A 19,643-nucleotide genomic window follows, 5' to 3' on the forward strand; every position below is an offset into this window, starting at 1 on the left:
TGAGACCTGTTTGTGGGTCTTGGGTCTACAATGGTAGCATACAATGTTGTTATGAAGAAATCACAGCGAAGGATCCCTTGTTTTCATTGTCGCGCAGAAGGAAGTGGTGCTGGAGTGTATGTACGGGCTGTGGGACCCGGTGGTGACATGCCAACCAATCGACTGTGGATTCCCAGACCAGTCTCATGTGTACTTCGCTTCCTTTTCCTGCCCTGGAGGGACGACGTTTGGGAAACAGTGTTCGTTCTCCTGCAACACTCCAGCTACACTCCAAGGTTTATACATATATCTTAATACATATCTAGATATAGATACACACACACATACATATCTACATATATATCTGTGTCTATATACAGGTAGTGGATAACAACAGGCTGGCATCATACAAAGACACATAAGCTCTGCCTGTCCTACATGAAAATCAAACCACATTATACAAAAAGTTGTTGTGAGGCTCCTGTTAGTAGCTGTCTGTATATAAGCAGATTCAGGTACCTCGTCCCACAGGGTCACTGCAGATGCTGAAACAGAAAACCACAAAGTCATTAGGCGGCCAGGAAATGTTTTTCTTCTAGAAAGTGCTCCTCCGTGGGGTAGCTGGGACCTGAAAATTCAATTTCCCCAAAGGCTCAGAGACTTGGCTTTTTACCTGTATTGCAAGCTGTTCTAAAGCCAAACCTGCTTTCCAGTTTCTGCAGATGAAGTGAATTCTTCACAAGACAGTTGTTCATCATCAGTTGTTATTCCTTTATCAAATTATAAATTGAAGCACCGGAGATTATAAAATAAATGCATGATGTATTATTGCATATTTCTACTGCACCTGCTAGTTACATATTAAAACCAAGGGAAAACTACATTTACTAGGACTGGTAAAAAAGAAAAGGGCAGGAAAGGGAAGGAAAGAAAAATAATCTAATATTTACCAGCTGTAGTTGCTATTCTTTGTTGTGAATTGAAACCAGCATTTGTTGAACTTTAGTCATGTCTTTGGAATAGTGTATATTGATTGGGTATTAAGATAAATATGAAGCATTATCTCAGTTTTTAAATTATGGCTCTTATGGCTCTTAATTTATACTTCCTAAATCCGTAAGAAGAAACATTATAGTTTTATTGACTATTACAATTCATTTTTTAAATGTTTTATGTCAATTAATACATCTGAAACATTGCCATGCTAGTTCTAATAAAAAGTAAATAGTTTTTTATTGTTATATAAATTCAGTGGCCCCTGGCTGTTATGTAAATAAAAGTGCATTATTTTTATAAAAAACTCACCGAGATCCTGAGAACATGTATCACTTTTTTATATGCATTGTTTACCCACCTCTATCACATATGGTGCAGGGATATGTTTTTCATGTTGTTGTGTTCAAAGTTGGCTAGTGCTTATACGTTGCTATATAATTTACATTTCACATCAATAAGATTTGAATGCACAGTACATTACAACAATACAACAAAGCCACAATATACTGTACTGCTATGTGAACTCCAGAGATATTGTTCTGTTTTAATGGGTTTAGTGTGAAATGTAGTTAAAAATGGCATTCTACATTACAGTTACATATCTTTTGTATTGTGCTTTACAATAGGCATATAGGAATATCATACTATAGTTTAAAGTGTAAAGGATACATGCCATATTCTTAAGTGTCCTGAATACAGTACTGGACTTTATGAACATGAGAGATTTTCATACTCTAATACATGTTTTCATTTTCAGGCGAAACTGATTGGCTGGTGTGTTTGGAAGACGGCCTGTGGTCCTCTCCGGAGGCATACTGTAAACTGGAGTGTAGTAAACCTCCAGATGTGCCCACCGCTAAGCTATTGGTGCCCCGATGTGAAGAAAGTGGGCATGATGTGGGCACCATCTGCCGTTACAAGTGCAAACCTGGGTACTATGTGACAGGCAGCCCCAACCAAAAGCCAAGGAGGCGAGTGTTCATTTTTGACATGAAACCTAAACATCTGTTTTTGCCACACTACAGTACAGACCACCGAAGATAATGCCTGTAATGCACAATGCCTGCTTGTGTGTTTTATACAAATATATTAAAAAGCAAACCCAAAATACAACCGTGTTTCTCATTACCAGCGAGATTCATGTGTTTCTAATAACACTTGCGTAAACAGGGACCACGTGGTACTGTGGTAGCAAGCCTCTGGTGGTAATTAGTTCCACGCTCAGGGAAGGGTCAGAGGTCACCTTAAATAGCAGGTGTATTGGCCTGTTGTTTTGCTAGGTCTGCCTCTTGGGGGTTGATTGGTAGCACTTCCATGCCAGGTGTGTGTGAGTTTGTCCATCCTGCTGTGTTAAACAGCTTAATTATTTATAATTATTATTATGGGGGTTGGTCCACTAAGGTCCACTAAATAATTTTAGCAGATTTTCTTGTTTACTATTACTTTTTGTAATGCTTACCCACACATGAGTTATGTTATAGTATGGCAAGGCTTTTCTGCATTTAAAATCACAGACTTTTTGTAAACATACTAAAACTGGGCCCCTCAGTTAATTTACTGGACCGTACTCCGTATTTATAATGCAGTCAGTCTGACAGTGAGTAACCTGGCAAATTGAAAGCGTGAAACCTCAGTAAACAATCAGGGCTCGTGATCGGTAAAGGTCTTGTGGATTTTCCCGCTTTTTTTTTTATTCGTCTGCCGTCCAGGAACCGCACTCTGCTGCTCCGAACTGCACTTTGTAAGCAGTATATTCCCTAACTCATGTTTATTATGCCATCTGTGTGCAGGAGGTTCCTGAAGATTGAGTGTCTCGAAGGGGGTACATGGGAGGATGGCGGCTGCAGCCCTGTTTCCTGTAATTCCCCCCCAGCTGTATTTGAGGGCATGTACAGTTGCACCAAAGGCCTGGAGTTTGACAGCCAGTGTACCCTCAACTGTCCAGATCCCAGTGAGAAGGTCAGAGGTTACAAAAAGAGACAACATTTATGTCGCTATTAGTGAAAACACTCAAACATGCCTTGTCTCCTTTAAAAAAGCACTGTGTTTCTTTTCACATTTCCTTGGGGATGGTAACAACTCATTCATGTTAATTACTCACATAATATGATCTAATTTGGTATGATTAGCATTATTTACAAACATAATACATCCCAATGTGGAAGCCAGTCTCTTTGTTTCTCACTGATGTTGTGCTACACTTTGTCGACAGCATGTGATTCGCTGCACGAAGGACGGCACGTGGACTGAGGAGTTTACAATGTGTAGAAAGCTGCACGGATCTTGCGCACCCCCACCTGATATTAATTTAGTGGAGTACAGCTGTGAGTCGGGATACAGCGTTGGTGAGTACATGCATATACATCAAACACACTAAGTTGAATTAAATATGATTAATACTACTACTAATAATAACAATAATAATAACTCAGTTGAAAACTATTTTTTCTTCTTTAATATAAACAGATTTTGTGTGCATAGTTCATTCATGGAAACTAATCTTATCCATGTGCCACGTCATCTCCATTTAAGATACTAGAATAACCTTAATTAATGGCAAAATCGTTTTATATTGACTCGTCTCGAGCAGGGTTTATCATATTGTGTTTGCGATATTTCTTTTTACAAATAAAACTGTTTCATATAAATGTGCACTGCTGTGAAATTGCAGGTTCTGTTTGCTATCCCACTTGCATCATCTCTCTGAGCGACCCGGTGGTCCTGTCTGATGACATCACTGCTGACACAATGAAGCACTGGATGTTACCCAACAAGGTTCAGGTAGGATGGGAATGTATTAAAGAATTCAATCTAATTCCTATCTTTCTAACATTTGTGATGTACACTTTCCTCCACATTTTGTTATCATAGCAGCATATCATTGTGGAATTATCTTTAGTAACACTATTTACACATACCTGTACTCAATTATATAGTCTGTTTGTATATTGCAGGTGTGTGCCAATCGTAATTCATACAATTAACACCATTGCATTCAATTCAATTATTATCTTACAGTTACAATGCGATTAGATCTATTTAAACATGTATAACTGCAGTCAACCACATGTATTGTCCAAACGTGGACAGAAAATATGTATTTGTTAATATACTGTAAAAGTTTTGACTTGTTACCTTAATTGTACTTCTCGTGGCCCTATTTGCGAACCTTTCAAAGAAACAAAAGTTTATACATCTCTCAGAGAAAACTAGTTGTCATCAGCTCCTCAGTGCAGAATGCTATAGACAAGTATTGCAGCTGCAGTTCTTCAGATGTTTCAGTATAACAACTAATGTTATTTTTTTTTTTTGTATGGGGGCAGACTGCCTAATGGGATCCACTGGGAGCTAGGCATTAGAAATTTAATTCAAATAGTTTCATTTTGTGAGCTACCATTGGTTGACCCTTCAGTGTTCTAGAAGTCTAAGGCTTCTAATATCGAATAATTTGGAACTGAATTTGATAACATTTGTCATATTCCTGGCCTGGCCTTGTCAAAAAGGGGATAGCATTACTTTAAATCAAGATGTAACTCACATCCAAAAGTCCTACCACCTCCAGTTTTGAAGACCCGGGGGAGACTTCATTTACTGTACAGCCTCTTGGCATTAGTAATTTGATGAAGAGGGTATGTTGTAAATCTGTATTTTAAAATGAAAGCAATAAACACCACACTACAGATTAAGGGCAGTTGGAAGTCATAAGACCCGTGTGGTTTGTTTGATTACAAATGGCAGAGTTCCCGATCTGCAGGATACTGCTTTTGTTTAAACAGCTTTTGTTAGTTTTCAAAATGCTGTCTGTATCGTTACTGTGACCGAACCAGCAACAGTGAGAGTTGTTCTTAGAATGCACTGGTGAAGTGTTGACTTCAATTGTGAAAACACATTTCTTACTCTTCACAATGGTCTTCATAATATATTGTACGAGTAATTATGTGTGTCTCCCATTCAACTACAGACCAATATTAATAGAATAATCAAAATGGGCTGATTGGCCTCCTCTTTCTTATGTTGTTTTTAAGTTGTTTGTTTGTTTGGTTTGGTTCAGGAAGGTTCTCTCTCTTTCTTTCTGCAATTATTTGTGTTATTTTGTATTTGTAGAGCATCATTTGCACTGGCCTAATGAAATGGTATCCAGACCCACACTTGGTCCACTGCATACAGTCATGTGAGGTAAGTCTTACAGCCGTCTGACTCCTGAACATTATTTTAGTTTTGACATTATTGTAGTCTTACCTGCACAGTGCTTAAAGATATGAAACAAAACTGTTCTTCCACCTCAATAGCATTTAAATAAATGAACACTAGTTCGACAGGCACAAGGCACAGCACAGGGTGGGTGTTCAAATAAGTCCTTTATCATTTGCCAGTGGATGTTTTGGAGGTAAAACAAAATTCTTGACCTACTATGTCCATCCAACTCTTCATATGATTTGTGGTCAGCCACCAGTGGAAGTAACAACTATTGTGACAATTATGGAAAAGGGAATTGTCTGTTCATATCATGGTCATGATTTTATATGTTTGAGGTTTCTGCACAGGCATCGCCCTGGATATACAACTCAATAGTACTTTTGTGGAGTACTTGAATGTGTAGTCACTGTGACCCACCGCAAATGTATACTTTAATTCAAATGTGCTGACATTATGAGCTGATGAAATGTTGAAGAAGTCAATTCTTGCAAAACAGAAAGAAAACAACCCTTTATGAATTGAACGATGGCTTAACAGTCCTGAAATCGTGTTCTGTTTTTAGAGGTTGTAAACAAATTAAAATTAGTTCAGTCAGACTATATTACTAGAAACACCTAGATGTGCCAACAAGGCTTTCGGTGGAGTAGGAAATGCTTGCCCAAACCTAACTAATAACATCAAACTCATGCACGCACAGATATTAAGAGATTTTTAAATAAGATGGTTTCGGCCCTTTGAAATTGAAAGCTATGTACTGACAACAACGTCCAACAATGTTCCTGCCCAACAGTTCTGTTTTCTCTAATTGAATTTTATTCTAACATTAGACTGATCATATTTAATCCTGTGTTATGGTGTAATTTTCCAGCCCTGACTTGGTACTAAGGAATGCAAAATTGCATATCATTGAACATTATGGAGAAATAAAACAAAAATGGTATGCAGTTTCAAACACATATTAGGATTAATACTTTGCTCTGATCACACCGGTTTAGTATGGACAAACATATACAATGAGTACAATGTGTGTACCTTCTACTTCTCGACAAGAACTACATTAAAGTGTTTTCCTACCTGACCCTGTTTTCACTCTATAGTTTTGATGTAATAAGGAGCACATGGCATTAAGGTTATCATATGTGCAACTATAAAAACATGATGGTGGCAATTTTGACGTAAACGCAGTAATACTTTAGGCAAACAAAAGACGTTTTGTATGCAGTGTTTTTAAATGCATTGAAACTCTTGTCAATAAAGCAAAGAATGGGTTCAATAAAATAAATAAAATATTCAGTCCACATTCCATTAGATGACCTGAATACCTACCTTTACATACATTTTCATCTTACATTTCTCCAAGATATCAGACTGGTACCTCGGCACTCTCTTTAATATCTCACCTAACAAAGGTATTGTCCTCAATCAATGCCAGTTTTAATGTTGTGTCAGATGAGAGACTCCAGGTAAGTTCATTTGATCCCTATCAGCATCCACACATTGTGCCTGGAGATTAAAAGGACCTGACTGATATGACATTTGAGTGAGTTGCACAAAGGAAGAGCTGAGCACAGTGTATCTACCCTGTCCCAATTATATATAACTATAGGTAAATCAATGCAAATACTCTATTCCTTTGCCAATGGATGATTTGGGTAAATAGCACATAGCAGCGATTGTGAAGCAGTCTTGACAAAGGACAGTTTTTTGTGGTCGCCTATACCTTAAGAAATAGGAAACATAGTAAATTGCCCCAATTAAGCCAATAATACGTTGAATTGCATAGTTTAGAGCTGTAATACCCGAAGACACAATAGCCAGTATTGTACACCAATTGTCTTGACCCTCTGCCCTAAAATTACAGCACTCAGTGAGACTTTTCCCAGTAATAATATTTGTAGTGATGTCTTATATACCTGCAATTCAAACGGCATATTGTTCATTCTGAACATGGGGCACATTTAAAGATCTTCTCCTATAGCTTATTCTACATTGAGATCACTAAAATTTAAACCAGATGGACCTTAATATCTAAGAAAAAAACAAAAAAAACTGTGGTTCCCTGCATGGGAGAGTAGCCATGGAAGGTATAGGAAATTGCCTCTAGAGGAGCATTGTATTAGAAAGCTGCCAGGATGTCTTCAGCAGGAAGTGATGTAATGAGACACACCTCCCACCAATACTACCACCCCGGCCACGTGGGTCTTGTTTTGTCGTGCCTCTGCCACCCTGTATCACTCGTTCAGGCAAACAATAGTATAGATGAATAATCTGACTCCTTTTATTTGAGGTGTCACCATCTACAACAATAGATACAGATTTTCTATTGCTGACTGGACTTAATTGGTGAAAAAGTCCCCTAGTACTGAAAATATAATCATTATTTGTGTGTTTTCTTCGTAATGGGGTTGAATGTTAAGCAGATAGCTAGGATGCGAGAGAGATTATAATTATTTGTTCAGTCTCTGGAATTAAGCTTGCAGACATTCTCTATTTGTGTAAGATCAGAACTTTGATCAGATCAGAACGCTTTTTGATATATTTTTCAGGCCTCAGACTATAAAGGCACCAAGTCTTTAAGACCCAGCGGTATAGTGATATATAAATATTATTGCTGTAGTAAGCCTGTCTGCAGAGTCACTGACCCCTGCAGTTGAACCTTGCAGGTGCATTACATTACACTGAGGCAAACATCTCAGGCCGTCCCTATGGGAATTCCAGTAGCTTGTCCACCAGATCCCAGGTGGCCGTGATTTACAGGCTATGTGTTTCAAACTTGAAAAAGAAATCACAAGGGCCTTGAGCCAGTAAATCACATCATCTTCAAACAGACTTGAGTGGAGTGAAATCTAGGGGCAGGACTGGAATCTGCGAGGACCACAGCGCAAGGACTGGGTCTGCTCTTAAAAGGGAATGCAGGTGAGATCTTTGCCGTTAAGGGTAGGTGTCTGTGAGGGGAATATGTAGGGTTGCCCGCACTGTCTTATGACATGAAGGCATTATTTGTGTGCAGTAGGTGCTCTGACTTGTCCTGTAACCCTTTCACTGACATGGCAATAGTGCTGGCAATTGTACTGACACTTTGCCTCAATACTTACATGGTGTTTGTATTTAACTACAGAGAAGACATTACCTATCTCATGTTTTCAAATACCCCCCAATACATTTAAAAGTAAAACAAGTAGAACATAATTTAGATGTGTTTTACCACTTTATAACATGAGAGAGCTTGATATCGGATTCCAAATAGGACAAAAATGAATCAATTTATACTGTTTATGTTTTTTGTTACTAATTAGAGTACTTCTGTAGTAATTTTAGAGGAAAAATCACAATTATGGCTTAAAAAGACGTTGACCTTCAAGTGCCTGTAATCTGGTAAGATTTGTACACTGGTAAGGCCTGTTTTCATCCCTATGGATCTACTTTGGAAACAATACAATACAATGCAATACTTTGGAGATTCTTCTTCCTGGAAAATTAAACAAAAACATTCAAAACAAACGATAAGTAAACATTTTTAAAAAGGCCATGCACACACCTCAGTTTAATTAGCAGCTCCCAAAGGATGTTATTTTATCTAAAATGAAATACAAAAAAATCTGTCAGAACATTTCCTTACTTTCTTGCAAATGTGGTTTGTATTTGCAGATAAAACATGCATTTCAGGGAATATTTTTAATACAACCTTGTTTTCAGCAGTAAACTTGCCCATGATTTATGGAATCCTTTTAAAATCCTTCCAAAGTACTAACTTCTCAAGTTTGGCATCGGTTGTTACATTTAGTTGCCAAAATAAATGGACGGACCTTTTGGATTGGGTTGAGGAAGGGGTGAGAGAAGAAAGACAGGTTTGCAGTTGATTAATATTTTAAGTCAGGTAAGAAAAAAAATGCTTAAACCAGAGTCTGTACTTGTGTGTAATCAATAATGTTATCCCATCCATAACTTAATAAAATATTGAGGAAGAAAAGGTAAACAAAACAACAACAAAGTTTCTACATTCTGTTTATCTTCTTCATTGATGCAGTATTTGCAAATACTGAAGCATCAAATTAGTTGAATACATAAATAAACACAACCTGCCTTAACATTTCTTAATATATATATATTATATATAAATGTTAATGGAAATATATGTAAAATATGTGTTTGTTACCAGCGACCTTATGTGACATAATTTTAAAAGTATTTTTGTCAACGTACAATTTTTATGACTTTGACGAAGAACTGGAGTGAATTTTGAACAGTGTCCTGCAATCCATTTAATCCAGAATAGAATATGAAATGAAGTGCCAAACTTGGACAGCGACTGTGTCTTGGCAATGCAATCCTGTATGATTTTAATGTTTTAATGTTAACAGCTGCATGCAAATTGACTTAAAGGGTCACTTCCCAGAAAAGAAAACCAAATAAATGTGTTTGACAGGGACATTTCTGGAATGTTTTGAGAGTTTATTCTGTTTGTTTTATTCTGTTTTGTTTTTTAAATCACTGATTAAAAAAAACTCAGATAATTTGTTTGAAAACAAATTCAGTCTATGTAAACTTGATAGCATGTATCTTACAGATTGACCATGATTCACAGAAGCCTATGTCAAATAGTTCAGTCAGTAATTTGCACTGTAGACAATGTGTCAGTCCTTGGAGAAAAAAAAATTCAGTCAAAAGATCTTGATGTTGAAAGAAGAAAAATCAATATCGATCATAACTATGAATTATGTGTGTATAAAACAAAAACATTGACATGCACATATATGTAAAGTTTTCTATATATTGTAACTTACCAACTGCAGTGGAATAAAAACAATAGTATATACCTATGATGCATTATATATATATATACACACAATGTTAGGCAGGTGGTCATAATGTTATGGCTGATCGGTGTATTTATATATACATACACACACACAGTAGTGTGCAAAAGTTTTAGGCAGGTGTGAAATAATGATGTAAAGTAAGAATGCTTTAAAAAATAGACATGTTAGTAGATTATATTTATCAATTAACTAAATGCAAAGTGAGTTCCTTCAAAAACTGTGTGCAAGTGTACCTAGAAGAATTGATGGATGGTCACACCAAATATGGATTTGATTTATATTTTTCTTCTGTTCACTCACTTTGCATTTAGTTAATTGATAAATATAATCTATTAACATGTCTATTTTTGAAAGCATTCTTATTTTACAACATTTTTTCACACCTGCCTAAAACTTTTGCACAGTACTGTATATATCACCATCAGCCTCCCCAAGATGTTTCCACTTCAATCTACAGTTTCTCGTCCATGTCATGCCTACAAAGTGTATGATTTAATCTTCCCATCTTTTATGTGGTCGTCTTCTAAGTCTTTTTTCATCTCCTGCTATCCATTCAATAGCTTCATTTGTCCATCTTTGATCTGTTCTTATTGAAACGTGTCCGGCCCATTGCCATTTTAACATTTTCAATGATGTTGCATATTTTGGTTTGTTCTCAGATCCTTTAATTTTTCTATCTCATCTTGTTATTCCAAGCAGACATTTTTCCATGCTTCTTTGTGTTGTCTGCAGTTTCTGTGACCAGGTTTCACAGCCGTAAGTGAGCACTGGTAGTAAGCACTGATCAAATACTTTTCTCTTGAGGCAAGTGAGTAGATTTCCTTTTAAATGCGTGCTTTTTCTCCCAAATGCACTCCATCCCATTTTCACTCTTCTTTTGATTTCTTCCACAATATCTCTGTCATTTCTGACTTGTTGTCCAAGGCAGACAAACCTTTTGACTTCGTCTAGTATCCATTGATCTACTTAGGTTGAACAAAGCTGTTAAACATTACTTTTGTTTTACTCAGGTTTATTTTAAGTCCCGTTTTCTTGCTCGAATCTGAGAATTATTGAAATTGAAGCTGCAGGTCTTCAGGTGTTTTTGCAAATTTGACAATGTCATCGTCAAATTTCAAAAATATACAATTTTCAGATTCATTTATACCCTGAAAATAAATTTAATCCTTAAATTAAAAGCTTTATGCTTCACTGGTAGTACCACATGTTCTCTGGGTATATGAGTGAATGTGTGCATCCTACTATATGACTATATAAAATTGGAATAATGCAGTTTGATTAAATTGATACACAGGGAAAACATAACTGGCACTACCTATGGAACGTATAAACTCTGATGAAACATCTTAAGTTACCAAAATATTCTATTTACCTGCCAGCAATTTTTTTCCCTCTTGTTCTCCCATGTTGCTAAGCAAAACAGTTGCTTGCCACTGGAGACTTAGTGACAACATTATAAATTACACTCCACCATATGTCTTATGAGTACTCTTTACCAGATCCTATCCAGATGCTTTTTGACAGAATAGGCTGATTTAGGCTCCAGGGCAATGTTAGGCTTGCATGTATTTATAAGTAGAAAACCTTTCAGATATATTTATCTCTTAAGTTTAAATTGCTGCTTTCATGTAAGCCACAGAGAGCAGAACTCAACTATTTGCCTGTCAGAGTCTATTTTGGTGGCACTGATAAACACTTTGTGATTGGCACTAGATGTCCAATTAAATCTTTATGGCACATTGTTTGATTCATTTGAGACTGTATTGGTGTCATCTTATCGCATCTTCTGGAAGCAGCTTTGAAAAAAAGCCTTTGCAGTTTTTTAAGGCTAAAGTAGATCTTATACAGTTGACTCCTTATAACTGCATATTGAATAATTGCATACATATTTTTTGCATAGCATAGCAAGCTGCCGGTCCCGTTTTAAAATCCATTTATTTTAATGGGAATGGGTTGGTTAACTGCATATTGTTTTAATGCATAATTTGGATTAGTGCATAAAGTACAGGAAAGTTCAGACTTCAACCAAATACTTTTTTGATACTAAGTAGAACAAAAATCAATAGTAAGTTTAACAGTTACACACTTTATTTTCATTGACCATAGTGTAGTTTGAATTGTTTTCATTAAAACTCATTATTAACCTATACTTTCTGTTCTCTGAAGATGTGAGCAAGCGAAATGAATCAGTACATTTGAGGACATATGGCTAGATAGATATGACAGAGTGAAATCAAAACAATTTAGAGGAAATACTGTTTGTTTTGTGAAGTCGTCTAAGCTATTTTTGGTAGCCTGTATTTTCTTTGTGTTGCCAAGAAGTAATTTCCTTTGAAACCATACATTATTCTGTACTATATCCCAGGTTGATTTATTTACCTACAATATACCCTTCTGATTTCTGACTTTTTTTGTGCTTCTACTACCATAAACAAAAGGGTCTACAGTTACTGATTCATGATTTTAGGCAACTAGCTGAAGCCTACTGTGCACTGTACTGGTAATGAAACTGATTCAAACGAGTCATATACGCATGTAAATGGCACATCATTTATATTGTCTTTATATTATATCTTAATAACTTGCTCCAGATTAATGCATACTTCGGTCTACGCAATTATCTGGAGTCAGCTGTACATATCCTTTGAGGACCTTACAAGCGGAATGGATATTTATTAAGATTTAAAAAAATGCATGGTGCATTTTTCTGTGGACATATGAAAAGCTGGATAAATTGGCACATTAATTAACCATTTAACAGTTTTAAAATACTAATATATAACACTTACAAAGATTGAACTATTTCCAAAGCAATATGTGTTTGCACATATTTCCCAAAAATCTGACAGTGCATATAAATTATAAATTATATGTAAGATTTCATTTAACATTTTTGCAGCATAACTTCACTGTCATTCGTGCAAGACTTCGACTTTGTGATGGTCCACAATGTAGACAGTTATCTTGGTTATGCAACGGAATTTAATCGGTCTTGGAACTACAGAGTATCTATCTGACCTGTTATATCAATGCTGATAAACTCAAAGTTTTTCATATGTATCCATCCCTAATGTATGTCCTAACGACAGTTGCTAGGGCTTAATTATGTTTGTTTAAGAATATTTTGCGGTTTTGAATGTGAGTCAGATACGTGTTGGTTATGGCTTCATTAAGAAACTTGAAAATCATTCTTGGTTGCTCCAGTGAGAAAAACTCCTTTAACTATTCTTTGAAAACAACCCAAGAAAAAAAAGGATACATCTTATCTAAGATTTAAAAAATGTTTTCTCTAAAATGTGCTTTGTTATCCATTTTCTTTGAACGATCTTACCCAGGGGTCCCTGACTCCAGTCTTCCTTTTCCACAGTTTGCAGATCAACTTTTTCTGGCAAAATAAACGTAAGCATCATAATGACGACAATAGAACCATCATAATAATAATTTGTTTTGATTGAATAAACCTTTTGCAGAGGTGTTGATTAATATGGCTTATTAGGATTATCACATCTAGTCAGCTACAGTTTCTGGACCCATTACTGGGATTTGGGGGACAGGGGACCGGAGGGACTATAATTATACTGTAATACATTTACTTTGAAGCAATACACTTTCCATGTTTTGCACGTTTTGATCCTTTCTTTTTTTCTTCCATTTTCTAATTCCTCTTTTGTGAAACCATTGGTCAAAGAAAAGCTTATTGTACTGTAGACTGCCCCTCCCAATAAGACATTGACCAGATAATCTATTCCAGAAACTTACTCTGAGGCCTTTCCATTTCACAAACTCTAGACCCTGAACCAGCTATAAATAAAAACAGGCATTTCAACTGAGCACACAGTCTAAAGCCTTAATGTCCTGGTACATTTCCCCTTCCTCTGTGTCTGATACCAAAATCGTTCCACAGACGTCAGTCCGTCGGTGTAAACTCAGACCGTCATCACCTCATACTGAAATAACAAGAAGCGGAGATGTCAAGTGAAAAGGAATGTGACATGACTCACACTTTGTCACGTCTTTCACGCGGTCTTGAGAACCAAGGAGAGCCAAGAGAAAATAAAACTAATAATTTGAGAGATTGTTGAATTTCGGACGAAACAATATAATAATGCAGTTCAAAATATTCTTATTTTTTTTAAGCCTATATATTTTCAGGAAGGGCACTGTAAGAAGGAGTATTATTTAATCGTTTCGATTTCTGGACACATGGGCTAAGATTCAGTTGTTGAGAAATGACAAAGAATGTGCTGGTCTTGGCATAGCTCCTAGTCAACTTTAATTCAAAAGTTTTCTTTTCAACTTTGGCTAACATTAACCAACAATGTGCTCTTGTCATTTACAGTCTTTTACTTATCGTTTTGATACATTTCAGAGAATGACATATTTTTAAGCAGATGTAAAAGCTGACTCCATTGTTGATACGATGGAGACGTTTGAAAATCTCATTCGCTTTTGTTTTGTCTTGTTTTTTTTCTTTTCTAAAATGAATGTCAACGTGAGATATTAATGCCACAACCACAAATAAAAACACAATCAATCAAGGGCAAGAGGGCTCTATCCTCTATTGCATCTTTTAAATAGAAATATTGAAGATGGGAAGATTGTGTGGTGAAACAAGTGGAAGAAAAACAAGGAAACCTGTGTCAATAGCCTCTGTTAATCTTGATGTGAAAGCATTGCATTATGGTGGTTATGTCATTTAATGATCTTCTCGGTCAGTTAAATATTAAACCATGTTGTGCGTGTTGCAAATTATGTTTTTTTTTTTGTTTGTTTTTTCACAAATCCTTTTTGGAAAACATGTTGAGCTTTGGAATAATATTAAAATAATTACTCTTCTATGAAAGAAACCTTCCAACTAGCTTTGAAGGACAAATCTGAAAAGTGAAAAGAGGGCCAATTAAATACTAATATAAAATGTAAATAAAGATATTTGTTTGAGGTATGAACACTTCTGGGGTATTGAGGTACTTCCATAAAGAATGATAAAATACTGTTTTAATAGTTAGAGATTTTAATGTAAAGTTTAATGATATATGAAGATATTTTACAGTATGATGTTACATTAACTCAATTGGGCAAAAATACCCTGTTACTGTCCTGCTTAGCTTAATGTAGAACGATCTGTTTATGACTTGGCAATGCGTTGAGAGATGAAAAAAGCTTTTTGGATTAGGTGTTCTTTAGTCAAAAGGAAAATTCGAGGGAGATCTCAGCAGAGGATTCAGGTAGACATGAAGTCTTTGAAACGGCTCCATGAGGTACGATGATGCCAAAAGTAACTTTGGCAGTTTTACGTTGTTGTTTTGTTTTTTTCTTACTGGCTAAGCCACACTGAGTTTAAATTAAAAAGATAAATTCTGACATAACCAAGCATTTCAAGATTTTATATATCCCAAATTGAATATGTGTTGTTCCATTTCAGAATGACTAAGTGGAAAACTTGCCCTATAATTAACCCACTGTTGTACCACCCAGACATGGTACCTACAAATGACTGATTTCAGTGTTATCAGTGACAGCTATCAGACAGAATATTACTTTGTACTTTAAAAAATTGAAAATGAAAAACATATTAAATCCATAAATAGAGATAAGTAAAATACTTCTACTGTTGGAACCAGATTAATTATTACCAGTGTTATCAATAGATTTAATCTTGGAGAACCTACCATTGGTTTATATGGGAGAATACACTATAAACTCCCTTCTCAGTTACACATTGGTATAAAAGTCTTATAACTGCATTTAAAGAAAACACTGTTCTCTAGGGGGTTTCCATATGTATTTTCAGTACATTTTAGATTATATTGTGGTAAATGTGTTTAATGTGAGAATAAACTATTCTCTTGTACAACGTTTTATATATATATATATATATATATATATATATATGTTCAGCTAATTGTTTGCTCTTAAAAGAAAGGATAGCTTTTTCAACCAAAATGCTTTACTTAAGACACTGAGCTTCAAGGGACAAGTAAGAGGAATTTGTAGTTTTTCCCATTTATAGGTGACTAGGCCTATTAAAAAATACATAATATTTAGACAGTCTTAGATGAGAAAATAGCATGTCACAATCAGTTTAGAGCATTGGGGCAAAGCTTCTGCCAAATCATATAAAAAAATAACGGAATATTTAGCTGTTATACAAGATTTTTATGATTACATAATTTGTGTAGGGATTCGTGTAGATGTCATCGGTAGATTCCCTTTTAGACATAGTTAAGAAACATCTATGCATTTGGACAAACCTTTTCACTTTTAAATTGATTTTACTGTGGTTTTACCATGTTTTTGCAATAGTCGTACAGGTTTAATATGCCTTCACTGTGTTTTACTGCACTGGGCCATGAGTAATCCATGCTGTACTTAGTATGAATGTGCAATCTTTGAGAGACTTCCTCTTTTTCAGCCCTTCCAGGGTGACGGCTGGTGTGACACGATAAACAACCGAGCGTTCTGCCAGTATGATGGAGGAGACTGCTGCCCATCGACGCTGTCCTCACGGAAGGTAACCGTTGTTCTTCTAAATCAACCAAATGCTGTGCCATCTGGGTCTCCTGTTACTTCTCCACTTATCCAGAGTTTTGAGGATCATTCTAGGAAACCAACTCACCTACAGTCTGCCCATGTCTGCTGGTCAATGATAATTGATATTGTAGGTCTGTGTGCTATCTCTAATCAGTCTTTCTTTACTCGTACAGACAAGGACCCGCAATGATTGTTTTTAACTTTCTGTTGAGTTTAGTTTTGTATATCGCTTCATGGGCTCATTTGTTCTTGCTTTGGATTCTGATTGTCTTTGTTATTTTGGTAGGAGGCATGCCCGTTCCTTTCATTTAGCTACTTAATTTGATAATTTTGTGAAGTTTGGGGTAAAGCTAATCATGTATAAACTGCCCTCTAAATATTTGTACAAGCACGTCTGGATTTCATTACACTCAACACAAAAAACAACAGTAATTGTAAAAACAAGAAGAAAAGGAAAAAAAGTAGTGCCTTACTTAAACAATGAATGACAGTATCCTCACATTGTAGGGAGGATACATTGTATTTATATTTTCTTCTTGCAGGTAACGGAATAAAACCAGTCTCACTATTCTGTCTAGAAAGACTCTGCTTAGATCCGTAACTAGCAGGTACTTGTCTCAGTTTTGATCCAAGCTGGCTGTAAAAATGAACAGTAGACATGTAATGGGTTTATTTATAGGTAGGGCCCTGCGTTTTTTTTTTTTATTATTATTATTATTGTAAATCAACTGCTGTTCCCTAGATGTCCCTGTAGCCATTTCAGTTGTATTAATCAAATTCACAATGAAATAATCAACACATTATGCTTTGACAAATTAGAAAAATAAAAAAATCAAGAGACCTAAACACGGATTCAAAGAAAATGCAACAATATCCACCTGGTGTTCTGTACACTGATGCGTATCATTTTAATTGCAATTGACCTTTGGACCAGAATTAAAAGTCAACAACAGATCAATATTTAACATCAGAAAAACACTAAGGAGTAGAAAAAATTTAAGGAGCAAAAAAATGCTGATGTTATTGACAGAGGCATTTGTGTTAATATTCCCCTGGAAATAACTGATTATCCCAAACTATGTGCATTTCTGAATGAACTAAATAAATGCATTACAACAGGTCAATTGAAAGAGTATGAATATCTACCCCAAATTGCTGATTTGCACAACACGAAAATAGTACAACTGGTAAAGGTGTCTGATCTGTAGTTACTGATGAGTCTACAGATGTAAAACATCAGTATATTTTGCAGATTTAGTTTGTTCTCCAAGGGCTATGGATTGCCTCCAAAATGAAAGTAATAATAAAAACAAGAATGCTGTGCTTTACCCATAAACTTGCCACCTGAACCATCCATAACACAATGAGGAACTTTCTATTCTGTTGCTGAATATCATTCCAAATACATCCCTTTTTATGCAGGATTCATGGAAAAGGAAATGCACATTGCACCAAGCACTGTAATGTTACATGACCTCCAGAGATTGCTTAAAGATGTGCAAAGTTTTAAATCTCGACTCTCCCTGATTTCAGCGTATGGCAAGGGACGGTTCATAACTGTCTGATGGAAATAAGGATATCTGACCCAGAACAAGTGCAAAGTTTGGATCTGGAAGCCCTCCCGTTATATTCTAGTATTTAAAGCTGACTGTAAATCAGAAATGGATGGATATGACAGTTAAAAGAAAATGGCAGCGAACGACTTTGAATGAATTTTGGATTAAAGCTGAAGAACTATTTCCCAATTTAACACGAAAGGCTAAAACATATATTTGTCAGTTGTAACCAATTCTGTAGATGCCGAAAGCAGCATTTCTGCTTGTAGCCAAGTTTTTACAGAATAACATTAATCTATAAAAGGAAGCAGAGTTAACCAAATTATTAAATTTAATAGGAATATGTAATACATGGGAAAACTGTAAGTGACACTTAATGTACTGCTTGCAAACAACCTTGCATTATTGGTACGTAATATATATCTTTGTAATATATGTTACAGCACTGATGTTATGATGTTAGTATTTCATATTAATTGTTCAGGGAATCGGTCCTGGTTTTTGTACTCTTTTCTTGATAAATGATGTGTTCCTAGTACTAGTAAACTGAAACATTTAAATGATTTCTTTACACATTCTAAAAAATAATAATGAATAAGATTTATTACTGTTAAAGGGACTTAATAAACGTCTCTAGCTGCCAACACTTAATCAATGCGCCAACGCACATTAATAGAATGAGTAATTTAGATGATTAAAGGAATCAGGAGATTATTAATCAAGAAGTGGGTTAATTACGCAGACTACATGACTCAGCTGCAGTGGGAGGAATGAGGTGCTGCCTAAGATTACAGGTCGTATAAGACGCAGGGCCCTATTTATTCATCTTTTCATAACCTGTGGAAGACTCTTTCTCCAGCCAGCGTCATTTCCTTTTTTCATAAGACTATAAAAGTATGAGAAAACATAATTAGATATGGTTAGACTGCAACTCGCAGGACGGAATTCAAATTTGGTATTTCACTGTTACAAAGAAGTTAAAAAGATGTTAAAATGCTATAAGTACTTTAATTGATGGTTTATTACACCTGTTTTAAACATTTGTTTTAGTATTCCGTTAACAGTAAATCAGGTGTTCATGGAATACTATGTTAACAACAGCCTGCAGACCTTTACCCTGGCACTCACTTACTTACTTTCCTAAAGGAAAAAAAAACTGATATAAGACTGAGCACAAGACAATCTGCATTACAAAGATATACTATGCTCCACAGTGAATTAAAACATGTTAATGAAACATTTCCCCAATTAATCACCTTTGTATGTGTTTTAATAAGATAGGTAAGCATGAAGTGGATTTACAAGATTGTAAGAGCTGTTTGAAACACTATCTTTTGTTAAGAAACAGAACTAGGTAGACTAAAGCTTGGAGTTTGTTTCAAATGTAGTTCCAGCAATAAGATCCTTAAGAGACCCCAAATAATTCTTTCAAACTCTAATAACGCCTTCAGTTAGCCAACAACAGCAAAGCAGCTAATAATAGCTTAAACTATGACAGCAAAATACACTAAAGCTTGAAATTGGAGTATTAACCTTTGAAGAGAATGAAGGGTTGTGAGTAGTA

General features: G+C 35.6%; 1 protein-coding gene across 1 annotated transcript in view; it reads left to right on the forward strand.

Moving 5' to 3' along the window:
* Window positions 1–19,643, forward strand: part of pappa2 (pappalysin 2) — a 58,117-nt gene that overhangs the window by 30,564 nt on the left and 7,910 nt on the right. The window contains exons 16-22 of the mRNA XM_066692704.1: window positions 98–275; window positions 1,733–1,946; window positions 2,766–2,934; window positions 3,188–3,320; window positions 3,647–3,756; window positions 5,080–5,151; window positions 16,405–16,503. Of these exons, the coding sequence (XP_066548801.1) occupies window positions 98–275; window positions 1,733–1,946; window positions 2,766–2,934; window positions 3,188–3,320; window positions 3,647–3,756; window positions 5,080–5,151; window positions 16,405–16,503 (975 nt within the window). The remainder of the gene's footprint in view (window positions 1–97; window positions 276–1,732; window positions 1,947–2,765; window positions 2,935–3,187; window positions 3,321–3,646; window positions 3,757–5,079; window positions 5,152–16,404; window positions 16,504–19,643) is intronic.

The sequence above is a fragment of the Amia ocellicauda genome, chromosome 19 (assembly GCF_036373705.1).
Source record: "Amia ocellicauda isolate fAmiCal2 chromosome 19, fAmiCal2.hap1, whole genome shotgun sequence".
NCBI classification, from domain to species: domain Eukaryota; kingdom Metazoa; phylum Chordata; class Actinopteri; order Amiiformes; family Amiidae; genus Amia; species Amia ocellicauda.